Source organism: Aspergillus lentulus (assembly GCF_001445615.1).
Source record: "Aspergillus lentulus DNA, contig: Alt16, strain: IFM 54703, whole genome shotgun sequence".
NCBI classification, from domain to species: domain Eukaryota; kingdom Fungi; phylum Ascomycota; class Eurotiomycetes; order Eurotiales; family Aspergillaceae; genus Aspergillus; species Aspergillus lentulus.
In genome coordinates, this window is record NW_028322113.1 from 3343962 (window position 1) to 3358511 (window position 14550).

The 14550-nt window shown below is 49.0% G+C and overlaps 4 protein-coding genes and 2 non-coding genes across 6 annotated transcripts; 4 read left to right on the forward strand and 2 right to left on the reverse strand.

Annotated features, from left to right (window-relative positions):
- Positions 1–756: 756 nt before the first annotated feature.
- On the forward strand, positions 757–2883 carry ALT_8550 (phosphatidylinositol-3-phosphatase YMR1; the record flags this gene model as incomplete). The annotated part of the gene is made up of 3 exons (XM_089600438.1): positions 757–826; positions 900–1069; positions 1129–2883. 3 exons carry the CDS (start codon positions 757–759, stop codon positions 2881–2883), a joined length of 1995 nt encoding a protein of 664 aa, XP_089455331.1.
- A 511-nt stretch (positions 2884–3394) lies between these two features.
- Positions 3395–4511, forward strand: ALT_8551 (40S ribosomal protein uS3; the record flags this gene model as incomplete). The annotated part of the gene is made up of 3 exons (XM_033557105.1): positions 3395–3548; positions 3726–4039; positions 4179–4511. 3 exons carry the CDS (start codon positions 3395–3397, stop codon positions 4509–4511), a joined length of 801 nt encoding a protein of 266 aa, XP_033412996.1.
- Positions 4512–5169: 658 nt separating this feature from the next.
- Positions 5170–7440, reverse strand: ALT_8552 (phenylalanine--tRNA ligase subunit beta; the record flags this gene model as incomplete). The annotated part of the gene is made up of 9 exons (XM_033557106.1): positions 5170–5333; positions 5391–6199; positions 6255–6496; positions 6552–6818; positions 6882–7011; positions 7074–7150; positions 7207–7226; positions 7291–7331; positions 7388–7440. 9 exons carry the CDS (start codon positions 7438–7440, stop codon positions 5170–5172), a joined length of 1803 nt encoding a protein of 600 aa, XP_033412997.1.
- An 889-nt stretch (positions 7441–8329) lies between these two features.
- Positions 8330–10632, forward strand: ALT_8553 (protein phosphatase 2A structural subunit TPD3; the record flags this gene model as incomplete). The annotated part of the gene is made up of 9 exons (XM_033557107.1): positions 8330–8392; positions 8465–8570; positions 8631–8782; positions 8834–9325; positions 9388–9502; positions 9555–9699; positions 9755–9855; positions 9905–10242; positions 10294–10632. The coding sequence occupies 9 exons, from the start codon at positions 8330–8332 to the stop codon at positions 10630–10632; spliced, it is 1851 nt and encodes a 616-aa protein (XP_033412998.1).
- A 334-nt stretch (positions 10633–10966) lies between these two features.
- Positions 10967–11047, reverse strand: ALT_t173. Its single transcript has one exon. It is a non-coding gene; the product is annotated as a tRNA-Ser (tRNA).
- Positions 11048–13988: 2941 nt separating this feature from the next.
- ALT_t174 lies at positions 13989–14069 on the forward strand. The gene has a single exon. It is a non-coding gene; the product is annotated as a tRNA-Ser (tRNA).
- The last annotated feature ends 481 nt before the right edge of the window (positions 14070–14550 follow it).

Consider the following 14550-nt stretch of genomic DNA (forward strand, 5'->3'; position numbering starts at 1 on the left):
ACAGACACCGGGATTCATTAGTGCTCAACAATCTTTGAATCCATTCAACGACTTAAGACGCGGTCGAATAGCAAAAAGAAGCTATTAGGAGGCATTGGAAGTCATTCAGACACAATTGCGATAATCACTGACTGTCCGATCATATCAACTCACTTTAATGCCCCGTAGGGCAGACAACTACCTACCTGCCTTGAGCGGTCGGTAGGCATTTGACGTAGCTAGCGAGGGGCTCCGCATCTGACCGAATCGGGCTTCAACTTCTTGTGGTTGGAGAGCTCTCCCACCTCGAGACTTTTCCAAAATTCTGCAATTTTGTCAATGACATCGCTATTCTGCCTTTGGCCTTGCCTCGCTGCACTATCATAGACCAGGAGTATTAAACGGCTCATCGCAGTCCTCCGACCGTCCTGAAATAGAGCCAGCTTGTCTGTCATACCTAACCATGAAGATTATGCGGACACGGAAATAGCATAGGATGGAGAGAACACGGATCGCTAAGGTTTGATCCATGACTACATACAATCCGAGTTGAGAGAAAACGCATGGATCTGACTGTACTCCTCCTTCCCTCGACTCTCAGGTTGAAGATGTGACCTTGGCGCGTCGTGGTGAACAGGTCGTCGGCACGCTACACCTCACCCCTCACCATATTATCTTCTCCCACATACCCCAAGGAGCCGAGACGGCGCAAGCTCAGGGTACACCTGTTCGACCAAGGGAGCTGTGGATAACCTATCCTATCATCTCATTTTGTACATGCCGCCCAACTCCCGCCGCATCCCGCCAGCCGTCGTCGATTCGCTTGCGCTGTCGAGACTTTACGTTCGTTTGTTTCTACTTCGCCAGTGAGAGTAAAGCTCGCGATGTATATGAAAGCATAAAACTCTGGACATGCAAAGTCGGCCGGATCGACAAACTCTATGCCTTCACTTATCAGCCGCCGCCACCGGAGCGGGAATTCAACGGTTGGGAGTTGTACGATGCACGCAAAGAGTGGGCTAGGCAGGGCGTGGGTTGTGATGGCAACGACAATGGCTGGCGGATTTCCGAGATAAATACGGACTACGGGGTACTTCGTCTCCTTCGTCAGTAGCTTCATGATCGCTGTATTGACTTTGGATGTTTCAGTTTTCGCCCACATACCCCGCTCTTCTACCGGTGCCGTCGTCCATTTCAGACAATACGCTTAACTACGCGGCTCGTTATCGGTCGAGAGCAAGAGTACCTGTCCTAACGTATCGCCATCCCATCAACAACTGCTCGATCACGAGAAGCTCTCAGCCTCTGGTAGGTGTACGGCAGAACCGAAGCATCCAGGATGAGAAGCTATTGGCAGCAATATTCTCAACATCCCGTACAGACAGGCCACTGGCCAATTTCACTCCACCACATATGGAATATGATTCACCGAGCTCGACACAAGGTGACGTTTCATCAAGCCAGATGCTGACTGATTTGACAAACGCCGAGGAATTGGAAGACGAAATGCTGGAGTCGTTCCGTGGAGATCCTGAGGAAAAACCTCAGATTTATGGTGCTCAGCAGCATAATCTAATTGTTGATGCACGACCGACAGTCAATGCATTTGCTATGCAAGCCGTTGGTCTGGGATCAGAGAATATGGACAATTACAAGTTTGCTACGAAGGCCTACCTCGGCATTGACAACATTCACGTCATGCGGGACTCGCTCAACAAGGTTGTTGATGCTCTTAAAGACTCTGATGTCACGCCGTTAGGACCTAATAGGGATCAACTTGCACGAAGTGGATGGCTGAAACATATTGCTGGCATTCTGGATGGCGCCGGGTTGATAGCTCGTCAAGTCGGCTTACAGCATTCGCATGTGCTCATTCATTGCTCGGATGGATGGGATCGTACGGGCCAGTTGAGTGCTCTGAGTCAAATATGCCTTGATCCTTACTTTAGGACGATGGAAGGGTTTATGGTACTCGTGGAGAAGGACTGGCTTTCCTTTGGCCACATGTTCCGTCACAGAACGGGTCCTTTGAGCAGCGAAAAGTGGTTTCAAATTGAAAACGAAAGAATTGGGGGCGATTCCGGTCGTGGATTCGGAGAGGGCGGTGGTGCAAGCAAAGCCATAGAGAATGCTTTCCTCAGCGCAAAAGGGTTCTTTAACAGGGACAACACAAGCCGCGACTCTCTCCCGGATTCGGAAGGGGAGATGCAAAGTTGTGACTCTGACAGTCCCAGAAAGCCAGGCTCCGCCCCCAGAAGCGTTGCCTCCGAAAAAGAGGTAACCAAGGTGAAGGAAACAAGCCCGGTCTTTCATCAGTTCCTCGATGCGACCTACCAACTGTTATACCAATACCCGACACGATTCGAATTCAACGAGCGATTTCTTAGGCGGCTGCTCTACCATCTCTATTCATGCCAATATGGTACATTCCTTTTCAATAGCGAAAAGGAGCGGGTAGAGATGAAGGCGAAGGAGCGCACTCGGAGCGTGTGGGATTACTTCCTTGCCCGGAGAGACCAATTCCTCAATCCCAAGTATGATCCTCAGATAGACGATCATAAGCGCGGCAAGGAACGCCTGATTTTCCCGCGTATCAATGAAGTCAGATGGTGGAGCGAAGCATTTGGTCGGACAGATGCGGAGATGAATGGAGTCCGCTCGACCAGCGTCACTCCCTCTGCCCGTCGTGGTAGTCCCGCCTCTGAGTCAACGCCGGTCTTGACGGGTATTGAGACAGCCCATCATGCTGTCGGAAGCGGAGCTCCTGGCAATGTGACTGGCAACGCTGCCCCGACCGGAATGGCAGCAGTGGCCTCAGGAATCTCAAATCTTAGTTTCTCAAAGGGAAAGGAGAACTCTCAGGAGCCGAAAAATCTGAGTCAGATGGAGCTTGAAATGCAATAGGAATGAAGCAGACAATGAACGATGATAAAGCACATAGCACTTGATTGCAGTTCACGATTTGATGTATGTTATATTATGCGATGATTACAACAAAGGATCGGCCTAAGCTAGGCCTAGAACATGACGAATATTCCTACGGCAAGGGTTGAAGACTGCGAAGGCTGCTGGCGGGTAGCTACCTCGATATTAGCCTGAAAGAAGCTGTAGAAGGGGACTCGGTAGACAGTCAGCCGGTTGATGCCTGAGCGCCTGAACAGGATTAAGCTCTGAAAGCTAGTTGTTTGGACTATTCCTATTAGGGAAAGGAGACGGCGAAGTGCAAGCGAGGGTTGAGCCCTATCCCAGAAAGGAAGGACAAGCCCTATTCCCAGAAAATCCCCACTAACGCGGAATATCTCAAATCTGGTCTGACGACTGCCGACCACTTCGCCCTCGAACGACTTCCCAACTTTGGTGCACCGCTACGGCCGTTTCTTCGACAACCTAGAAACCAACCAGCAGAAACGCAATCATGGCCGCTGTCCAGGGAGCTATTTCGAAGCGCCGCAAGTTCGTCGCCGACGGTGTCTTCTATGCCGAGTTGAACGAGTTCTTCCAGCGCGAGCTGGCTGAGGAGGGCTACTCTGGTGTTGAAGTCCGTGTCACTCCCACTGTCACCGACATCAGTACGTTCGCCCGATCATAAGTATTTTTTCCGTTAGGTTATTGGGGGGTTTGAAGGAGGTCAGAAAAGATTGGGAAACCACGAAATTGGGGACGCAATGGGAGGAAGACAATTTGTCGCCAGGAAATTACATGGGGAATAGTGTCATGATGCTAACGGATGCTCTTTTTTTGCGCAGTCATCCGTGCCACCCACACTCAGGAGGTTCTCGGTGAGCAGGGTCGCCGCATCCGCGAGCTCACCTCCCTCATCCAGAAGCGCTTCAAGTTCCCCGAGAACTCCGTCTCCCTCTATGCCGCCAAGGTCCAGAACCGCGGTCTGTCCGCCGTCGCTCAGTGCGAGTCCCTCCGCTACAAGCTCCTCAACGGTCTGGCCGTCCGCAGAGCCTGCTACGGTGTCTTGAGATTCATCATGGAGAGCGGTGCCAAGGGTTGTGAGGTTGTCGTTTCCGGAAAGCTGCGTGCTGCCCGTGCCAAGTCCATGAAGTTCACGGTACGTCTATAGTGCTTTGGTGGAATTTGCTCAAGGGAAAGAGAAACTATGAAGGAAGATGAATGAAGGGTGTCCGGGATACGGGATGTGCAAGCAACGATACGGGAACTGTGTGACTGACTCTATCCTCTCTGTACAGGACGGTTTCATGATCCACTCCGGTCAGCCCGCCAAGGAGTTCATTGACAGCGCCACCCGTCACGTCCTTCTCCGCCAGGGTGTTCTTGGTATCAAGGTCAAGATCATGCGCGGCTCCGACCCCGAGGGCAAGGCCGGTCCTCAGAAGACCCTCCCTGACTCCGTCACCATCATCGAGCCCAAGGAGGAGCAGCCCGTCCTGCAGCCCATGAGCCAGGACTACGGTGCCAAGGCTCTCGCCGCTCAGCAGCTCGCCGAGCAGCAGCGACTCGCTGAGCAGCAGGCCGCTGAAGGCCAGGAGGGTGCCGGTGCGGAGGCTTACGCCCAGGAGTAATCTGGTTTCTTTTCTCTAAAATAGGCCCTGCTCTTCTTTTCTTCGTTCCTGTCATCCTACCTACCTACCTACTTCCTACCTCACGCAATAAAGAACACTACATGAACTTCAGTTGTCTCCCCTTCCGACAATATTGTTCGCAGCTGCCCGGAGAATCTCTCTCGGGCTTACAGCTCTCTCCTAGATGCCTAGTGAAAGACCTAGGTAGGATACTAAAAGTGATGCTTCAATGAAATGAGATTGCGGAACGGGAAGTCGTTGACATTGCGACTCTACTTGGACGGGTTCTACGGGATGGGCTATGTCGACTTGTTAAGCAGGCGGTCTTTCACTTAGACTTCCCTGGACTTCCCTAAATTTTATCCTGAGTGGGTGCGTAGCTGTCGTGTAACACTTGTGCAATAGCAACTGTCCCTTGTAGATTCTACCATCCAAAAAAGTCGACGTACGCCGTCAAGCTGGAGTCCGGCAATTTCTTCTTCTGGAACTTGCCAAGAATGTGTATGTTCTCCACTCTAGCAGATAAGAAAGTAGGCATTTTCTATGTCATATTCAAGGTACGTCGTGATTCCAACGCCGTAACTTCTTTGTGCCAAGGGATAGTTGAATATATCTATAATTTTGGTAAAACCACTCCCCCATCTGCCTTGACAATTCCTTACAAGAAAGCCTCAATGTTGATCTCCAGCGTGCTCACGGGGTATTTGAGCTCGTACTTCTCCAATACTGTAGGGTGTAAGATACCGAAGGCACCGATGACGTGGTCCTTGCCAGCAATACGAAGGTGGATGGATGCCGCATGACCCGGGAAGTATGTGGGTTCTAAGACCGAGTTAGTACCCGATGCATACACGTAACGAAAGAGCATATAAGACTTACCGTCGAGCTCTTCAATCCAGTAATGCGAGTCGCCGATAGCTGCGTTGTCGAGACCCTCCTCACCTGTGATGAAGGCGCTCTTGAGCATGGCCATGAGGCGGTCGAGCAAGCCGTGCACAACTTCGAAACCGCTCGTCTTGCCGTACCAAGCTGCAGCGAAGTGTCTCTCGTTGCGGCTTTTACGTTCCAAGGCCAGATCTTTGAAGGCAACATCGCTGCACTCGAAGATCTTGATGGGTACTGCGTGATGCTTGTTCTCACGGATGGTCTTGAGGAGACCAGGAAGCAGGCTTGTGCGGACAACTTGGAACTCTACGGTCTTAGGGTTTGCCAGTTTGACAGCGGTGTTGCCGTCATCCTTGCGGTTGAGCCAGGCGAAGTTCTCGTCGTGAGAACACAAGATGAGGGGTAAGACCTCTGTCCAGCCTGCCATTGCAGCTTCCATTCTGACAATATCGGAGAGCTTATTGATGGGTAGCGGCTGAGCAATCGTACCCGACTTGCTGGGGAAAGACCGTGGGAGCGAGTTGAAACCGTACGCAATGGCAACATCCTCCATGATATCTGCCTGGTGAAGCACGTCCGCGCGGGTGGGGGGGACATCCACGTCAATGAGATCGGGCGAAGATGCAGACGGCCTTGCTTGGTAGGCCATCTTGGTCAAGAGCTTGCAAATTTCCTCGGGAGAAAGCTCCAGTCCGCAGCACTGGTTGATGTAAGAAACCTCGGCCTGAGTGGTACGAGGTGCAATGTCAGGCTCAACTCTGGTCTCGTTATTGTGTTCAGAGACAATCTGGACAGGCTCAACACTGCGCAATAATGAGTTAGTATCAGGTGTACAGGGCGAAGCAGACCAATACGTACGTGAAGGGCTCGGAGGTATATTGGGAGAACATCGTGACCATGATCTTGGTGACGATGTCCAGCTTCGTCTTGTCAAGAGCCGTAACCTCGATCAAGACATTCTTGGTATCTAAAGTAATCTTTGAATGGTCACCGTTGATGATTGGAGGCAGGGAACAGACAGTCCTCTTGGAGTCGTAGATGACGGGGTAAACTGGGGAGTCGCGGATGATGTGAAGATATTTGCCCAGATTCTTGTCTTTCTGTTTATAGGGGTAAGTATTAATTGCGATGAGCCATGGACGGTCGGTTCCATACCTCGTAGAAGGACATTAATTCCTCGCCGTTCAGTTCTTTCGTCTGGTTCAAAGGCACAAACTTGATGTCCTTTGGTGGCAGTGCCTCGTAGGTGAAGGGGCCCTGGATAGTGTCCAGGTCATGGGTACCGATCGACACAAGAGTTCTCTGTCTGGCAAGGTTCTGGTGAAGTTTGTCTTGCAGAGCAATGAAGGATTCATAACGGGCTTTGTCGAATTTGATGTTGCGAAGAATAGCTCCGGAAACTAACGGCCTTACTTTCATGGTCTGGTCGAAGATTTGTTTAGTCCATATTGACGCGACACTGAATTCCAAACCACGGCCACTTACATCTTCCTTGACAATGATTTTTTCCAGCTGTCCATTGGCGGGCTCAACCAATCGGTAATTGGGAAGAGGCTTCCGGCCCAGGAAGATGTTGAGCATGAGCTGGATACCTTCGAAACATAGCAGATCATAACTGTAGAAAAGTCTCAGTATATACGATTGGAGTGTTCAACATTTGCCGAAAAGTATGCGTACCGGTTGGCGGGGATTTCGATCTTCAGCTGGGGTGGTTCCTGCTTGCCATCGACGATGGGTCTGTTCGAATTTGTGGTCTGATTTTCTTAGCAATGTTCAATCATATTTCTCGAGGTGTTCGAGGGCGCATTACATCTTCGTCGAGCTCAATGCCTACAAAAAAGCCGTCAGCGAGAGAGCCCGCAAAAAAAGGTGGAATGAATGAGTCAAAACGTACCAAATTCGAAGCACAGCTCATCGAACTCCTCCGTCGTATACCTTGAAGATACGATTAGTCACAAAATAATTGAGGACATTGAACACAAGAAACATACTCCCGACCAAGCTCTTTAAAGAGCGCGGCCTTATCGACCGAGATGGTGGGCATGATGAGGGGCTTGTTCGTAGGAACTGTATAGAAGGAACGCCGCGATCAGACAACGATTGAATCCTACCAACGAACTGGTGTGGAGTGAGAATGAATGTCCGAGTTATTCAACGCAGATTAACAGCGTTGGTAACTCCGCCGATGCTCTGTCTGTTCTCCAATGTCGGGCAGACAATCGCAGTCATAGAGTCCGTGGCACTTTTGTCTCTGTTGGGGCTTGACCCTCCGCCAATCAAGCCACAGATGGATTGCACCGCCACGATTTCACCCCTCCTGATTCCTTAGGGCCTCAGACTCTGCCTTGGTTGCTTTTAACCCCCACCAGCCACAGGAGCAGCTAGTACTAGTGCTAGTGCCTCAGGTTCAGGTGAGCACCAGCGACCGTCGCAGCTCGCCTTAATAAGAATAGTAGCCGTCCTGATACCAGCCTCTACAGACTCACTCGAGGCTATTCTCCTTTCTCAAGTTAGGAATTTTATTTCTTCCATTACTGTCGGGCAACGAATTGCTGTTTTGCTGAGTTCAAACTCAATTGTCCAGGTAATTCTGCTATTCAAGTCAAGTGTCCTGCGGCGGCCCAAACCCCACGAAACCTCGCTCCGGGGTTTAACCATTATCCCTTCCTATACCACTAGAACTCTGCTATCAACAGCGACTAATATCAATCTAAGAGCAGGTGCTTGATCATTTTATCCTGTTCTCGACAGCTTCTCTGTGTCGACCACAAAATAACTTCTGGAGCCCCTGTTCAGTTCGCGTCATACCGGATTGATCTACCAACATTAATTCCAATTCCTGCTGAGGTCTTGAACCTGCCCGCATCCCTGCCTCGTTAGCCTTTTTTTCACCCCTTCAATAGTACATTGAAAAGCATACAGAATTTCCCGCGATGGAGGGTCAGGGAGAAAATGATGAGCTCTACCCCATTGCCGTTCTCATTGATGAACTGAAGGTACAGTTGCTCTTTCACGCACGTCATCTCATTTCAACACATACTGATAGTCGCGTGCGCCGTCTCCTTTAGCACGATGAGGTTACTCTTCGCATCAACGCTATACGCCGTCTTTCTACGATTGCATTGGCGTTAGGACCGGAGAGAACTCGGGACGAACTTATTCCTTTCCTCGATGGTTAGTTCGACCAAAGTTTAGGCGTGACAAGACTTTAGATCTAATTTACGGTTTCCGCAGACTCTGTCGAGGACGAAGACGAAGTCCTAACCGCTCTAAGCGATGAGCTGGGCAGTTTCGTGGAATATGTTGGTGGTCCGGAATTTGGTCATGTACTTCTTTCTCCCCTGGAGAACTTGGCAGCCATTGAAGAGCCATTGGTGCGGGAGAAGGTAAAAAGCAGCGCTTTGGGTATGTCGTTTCTTTTGCTGACAGAAAGCTAGGCGGTCGAGTCGCTCAACAAGATCGGTGAGGAATTATCCGAGAAGCAGATCGAAGAATACTTCATCCCCATGGTTATTCGCCTCTCGAAAGCCGACTGGTTCACATCGAAAGTCTCAGCCACAGGACTCTATTGCGTTCCCTACAGGAAATCACAACCGCCACTGCAGCAAAGTCTCCGCCAATATTTCGGAGGCCTTGTACATGACGAGACGCCGATGGTGCGACGACAGGCGGCAAATAATCTTGCCAAGTTTGTCAAGGAAATGCAGACACAAGTGATTATTGAAGAAATAATACCCTTGTTCCAATACTTGGCCAGTGACGATCAAGACAGCGTGCGCTTGTTGACTGTGGACATTCTCATCTCTATCGCCGAGGAAATCCCCAAGGAGCAACAACCCAGTCATGGTGTCCTGTTGACCTCCCTGCGCAATCTTTTCGAGGATAAGAGCTGGAGAGTGAGATACATGGTTGCTGATCGATACGAGAAGGTATTTTGTCCCCGGTGCGGCTTTGGTTATCCTGTTTAGGCTGTGCTAATAGTCCACAACAGATCGCTAAAGCTGTGCACGAAGAGGTTGTTACTCGCGACATGGTGCCCTCATTTGTTAAGCTTCTGAAGGACACAGAGGCTGAAGTTCGTACTGCTATTGCGGGCCAAATTCCAGGTATGTAATGCTTTTATGCAGACTAGGACATGGCTAACTTGATGGCGAATAGGTTTCTGCAGCTTGATTGACCGGGAAACCTTGCTTAACGAGATTATGACGAGTGTGGAGGATCTTGTCTCGGATCCATCGCAGCATGTGCGAGCGGCATTGGGTACTCAAATCAGCGGACTGGCCCCGATCCTCGGGAAAGAAGAGTCAGAGTGATACTGTTCTTTTGCTTGGACATGAATGCTGATGATATGCGTTTAGGACCATTGCCCATCTGCTCCCGATGTTCCTTCAGATGCTGAAAGACGAGTTCCCCGATGTTCGCCTGCATATCATTTCCAAGCTGGAATTGGTCAACAAAGGTAAGTTTCAAGGCACAACTTTGTCATCGGTTATATCTAATCGTTTTAGTCATTGGCATCGACCTCCTTTCGCAGTCGCTTCTCCCTGCCATTGTCCAGTTAGCTGAAGACAAGCAATGGAGAGTTCGACTTGCCATCATCGAGTACATCCCTCTTCTTGCTAGTCAGCTGGGTGTCAAATTTTTTGACGAACAGCTCAGCGACTTGTGCATGGGCTGGCTCGGTGACACTGTCTTCTCTATCAGAGAAGCTGCCACTCAAAATTTGAGAAAGCTCACAGAAGTCTTCGGAGTCGAATGGGCTCAGGGCTCTATCATCCCGAAGGTTATGGCCATGGGACAACACCCTAACTATCTCTACAGAATGACCACATGCTTTGCTATCTCGGTGAGTTTCTCTGGGCCTTTCCGAGTGCTGGGCGATTACTGACTATGTTAGACTCTTGCGCCCGTTGTCTCGCTGGACATTATCGAAAACTCAATCCTTCCTATTCTAGACAGACTCGTAACGGATGAGATTCCCAATATCCGCTTCAATGTCGCCAAATCCTACGCTGTATTGATCGACACACTACGTCGCCTTCCCGCCGAAGGGACGCTATCCGAGCTCGAGAAAGCTGGGAAACCAGCGAGCCCGTCGACTCGGGGTCAGGAGCTTATCCAGCAGAGAATCGTGCCCAGTCTAGAGAAATTGCAGCAGGATGAAGATGTCGATGTCCGGTACTTTGCTACGACTGCCGCGGGCGGCCACGAGGAGGCCATGCAGACTTCACCCTAGGCTTAGTTGTTTGATTATGCTACTTCTTGCATGACCACTTCATACCCACGTCCTAACGGAGCCTTCCAATAGGGGTAGCGGGAGTAAATAATAGGACTTGCGGTTCTGTGGGGCCCGGGTTGGAAACTTGACAATCTTGTCCACTTAGAGAAATAGTCAGGCCAACTGACTCACTGAATGAAATAATCCCATGGCGTTCATGAAGTAGACTTTGTTCCATCATGCGTAACCAGCAATATCGTGTATTTGGAACTTGGGCAAATCGATACCTTGGTATCAGACTTAGGTGAAAGGGTAAAAAAAGAAGAAGAAACGAAACGAAGGGGAAAAAAGACGTCAGCGATAGGACTCGAACCTATGCGGCCGAAGCCAAGTGATTTCTAATCACTCCCCTTAACCACTCGGGCACACTGACTGGGATTGAAGAGAATGCCAATTTTACGCTCTTATTAGGCTGATTAATATCAATACAACGGTGGACAAGCCCAGAGTTTACAATGCGGTACCTACTATGCAGAAGCCAGGCGGCTGGGCTTTGGATGGAAGCATTTGTAAGATATTATGAACGGTAAGACCGTCTCCCTACAGTATACTGAGTTCGAATATAGATGTGACAAGATGGGAGGGATATCTTGCTGCAGTTGACGAAGAGAACAGTTACATAGCGTCAAAAAAGTGGAACTCAGTTATGGTTCTCGCATTGGTATACCTCTCTATTGTAGCCATGAGTGAGGAAATTGGCGATTAAACCAAGGTCGGTAATGGGGATTGTTTCGCTTACTCCCACCCTTCGCAATACAGGCGAGTTCTAATGTTGAATGTCCTTGAATCGAAATTCTGTCATGCTAGACAGAGTACAGCTGGATGCAATACTGGTGCAAAACTTTTCTGATATCTTTTGGATGCCTAGTGCCCCAGAGGCTTGTACCGCGAGGCAGATCAACATCAGCATTGTCCACTGTGTTATTATTTATACTCTATCCCCGCATCTTCAGTGCAAGCTGAGCATTTCACCTCTCATAAAGTCGTGGAACTTATACTATAAACAAGCCTTGGGCAATGGCTTGGTGCGGCTGGCGCCTGTGGCAGCTCTAGCAGCAATATGCGGTAGGTAAATCCCAACCAGGGTCGTATGCACCCAAGTGGGTTAACCATATCCATATATGTTGGATTCAGCTGACTTTTGCCCAAACTAAAGTATGGATATGGATTTACAGATCGGGTCAGCCTTAGTGAATGTCCCATATCCACTGTAAGCTCGGATAATAATCACATTATTGGCTCCGCATCTTACCCTAGTAAGCGCTATGATTGTCGCCTGTCATGGACTCGTGCTTAGCACATCCCTGCCGGGTTAAAATTATATATCTCGAGTCATGACAGCTTACACGCAATCTTGGCAATTCATTTAAGGATTTGGTTAGCAAATTAATAGGGGTCTAGGGGTCCAGAAGCAGTAAGACATGCATGCCTCATATTAAATAGTGCTTATTCCCACGGCAAATAGAATTAGGCCGCGTATGTATAAATACAAGATGTATTCTCACTTCAACGGTTCGATTATTCCAAGCAATCATAACTGTCCAAATGGCCGACGATATTGAGACTGGCTTTCAGTGGTTCATCAACGCTGGCAGAATCAACAGCGCAGAATTTGTGCCACTGACGCTGAGGGTCACTTTGTTTATAACAAGGCTCTCGGCCAGCGTACCTTACTGTCTGGTGAGAAGCGTCCGCAGCAGCTTGATGATGTCCTGTCCTCAGCAACTAAGCTGGTCACTGCCATCACTGCCCTGCAGTGCGTTGAGGATGGGCTACTTACTCTAACTGGCGACCTATCATCAGTTACACCTGAGCTTGCTGCTAAATAGGTCTTAACTAGATTCTCTAAGGATGGCAAAACCCCTATTCTTGAGCCGGTGGCCCGCCCCATTACACTTAAGATGTTGCTCACGCATAGCTTAGGCATCTACTACCACTTTTTAACCCCACGCATTGGTAAGTGGAGTGAGAAGTTTGCCCCTCCCCAAGAGGGTGAGCGCCTATTAGTTGAGGAACTGTTTTCATATACTCTTAGCTTCTAGCCTAGCACAGACTTCATGTACAGCCCAGGGCTTGACTGGGCTGGCTAGGTGGTGGAGTGGGTGATGGGGCGCACACTTAGTGAATAGATGCAGCAGCGCATCTTTGGCCTGCTTGGTATTAATAATGCCTAGTTCTACCCTGTGATGTGTGAAGACCTGTATGACTGCCTTGTGGACCTTAACCTAGACAACCTAGAGGCTGAGGGATGAGCAGTGCTTGGCAGTAGTGTAGATATTAACAAGCATGGGCGCGGTGACTTTGGTGGCCATGGTCTCTTTATGTCAGGGCTGAGCTACCTTAAAATTATCTATTTGCTGCTGGCCAACAATGGAAAACTGTTTAAACCCATGACTATTGATGATATATCCCAGTATCATTTGAGTCCTGAGGTAACTGCAGGCCACTAGGCTGTGCTGTATCTCTTATGGGTGACTTTTTCTGTGCAGGCCTTAAAGCAGGAATAAAACTGGGCCAAAGCCTGGAAGGCATGCTCACCTAGTAGATGTGGATGGTGGGTATGGGGAGGTGCACGCTGACCTAGGGTGGTGGGATAACACTAATCTGGTTTATTGACTGTAAGAATGGGTTCTGCGGTGTCGGCGTCTTCTAGGCCTTGCTGCTGCTTGATACTGAGGCTGTGATGACACTGAGGCAGACCTTCTGCCATAACATTTACTGCAAGTATGCTGCGTTCAAGGGACAGTAGGCTATGTTTATGTTATTGTTATGCATTATGAGTGAACGAATATAAAATAGCATATGAGTAAGTCTGTATGTAAATGATGAGATGAAAGATCCTCGCCATAATACTATTGAATGTATCTATGAAATACCTATACAGAGGAGGCCTGCAAGTCTCCCTTGAAAACTAAACATCTTCATTATACAAGGAGTCCAATTATATCACTTAGTATTCTGGCGTCCTTGAGGTATATGAATGGAACTACTTTTATTACTGCAATTTAGAATGTATCTTAGCCCTGCTCTTATTTCTGTTCGTACATGGGGATACTTTATGTCATGGAACGGCTAGTACCATGCAATACAGCATTCAGATACTTTTATAAATGTGGATTAGTGTGTTTCATATGGTGCCTGAAAGTATTCAGAGTATAAACATTTGCACCAGTATTGCATCCAGCTATAGTACTGTCTGTTGTAAACATATCTGAGTCCTCCCATACTATCTGTATCCTGGCATTAGTAGTAATCACAATAACTTTCCGTTCTCCATGATCATATAGCAAATAAAATCTACGTTAAAATATGAAGTCAGTGTGCCCGAGTGGTTAAGGGGAGTGATTAGAAATCACTTGGCTTCGGCCGCATAGGTTCGAGTCCTATCGCTGACGGTTGTTTTTTTTCCCATTCTCTACGCCTAAAGCCCGGCTTATCTAGAACACTAGTTAGCTACTTCAATGATATGCCTGTCAAACTTACCAGCATGTAAATGATTTGCGCTGATATTTCCGTTCCTTCTCTGCACTCATGTCTAGTCAGGATCCAACCATCGTAACTGTCCAACAACCATACAGCCGGTATGTCGCTGCAGTGGCCCTGGCACTTTACATTTGTTTCTCCAGCCGAGCAGCAGCATCGCCGCGAGCTTCTTGATCTTCGGGGTTACTACGCTCAACTTTCTGTTGTTATTGCCTTTATCGCGTTCAGATGCTATAAGAGCTCTTTTTCGCATGGGGAGTATGCAAGCGATTCTCGGCGAGCACACAGATCATGGTGGGAATCCGCCCCTTTTCGCGGCTGGTCGGAGACTGGGGCACAATATGTTGTCTGTTTGATTTGGCTTGGTTGGCTTTTGGGGCTCTCTATGTGGAG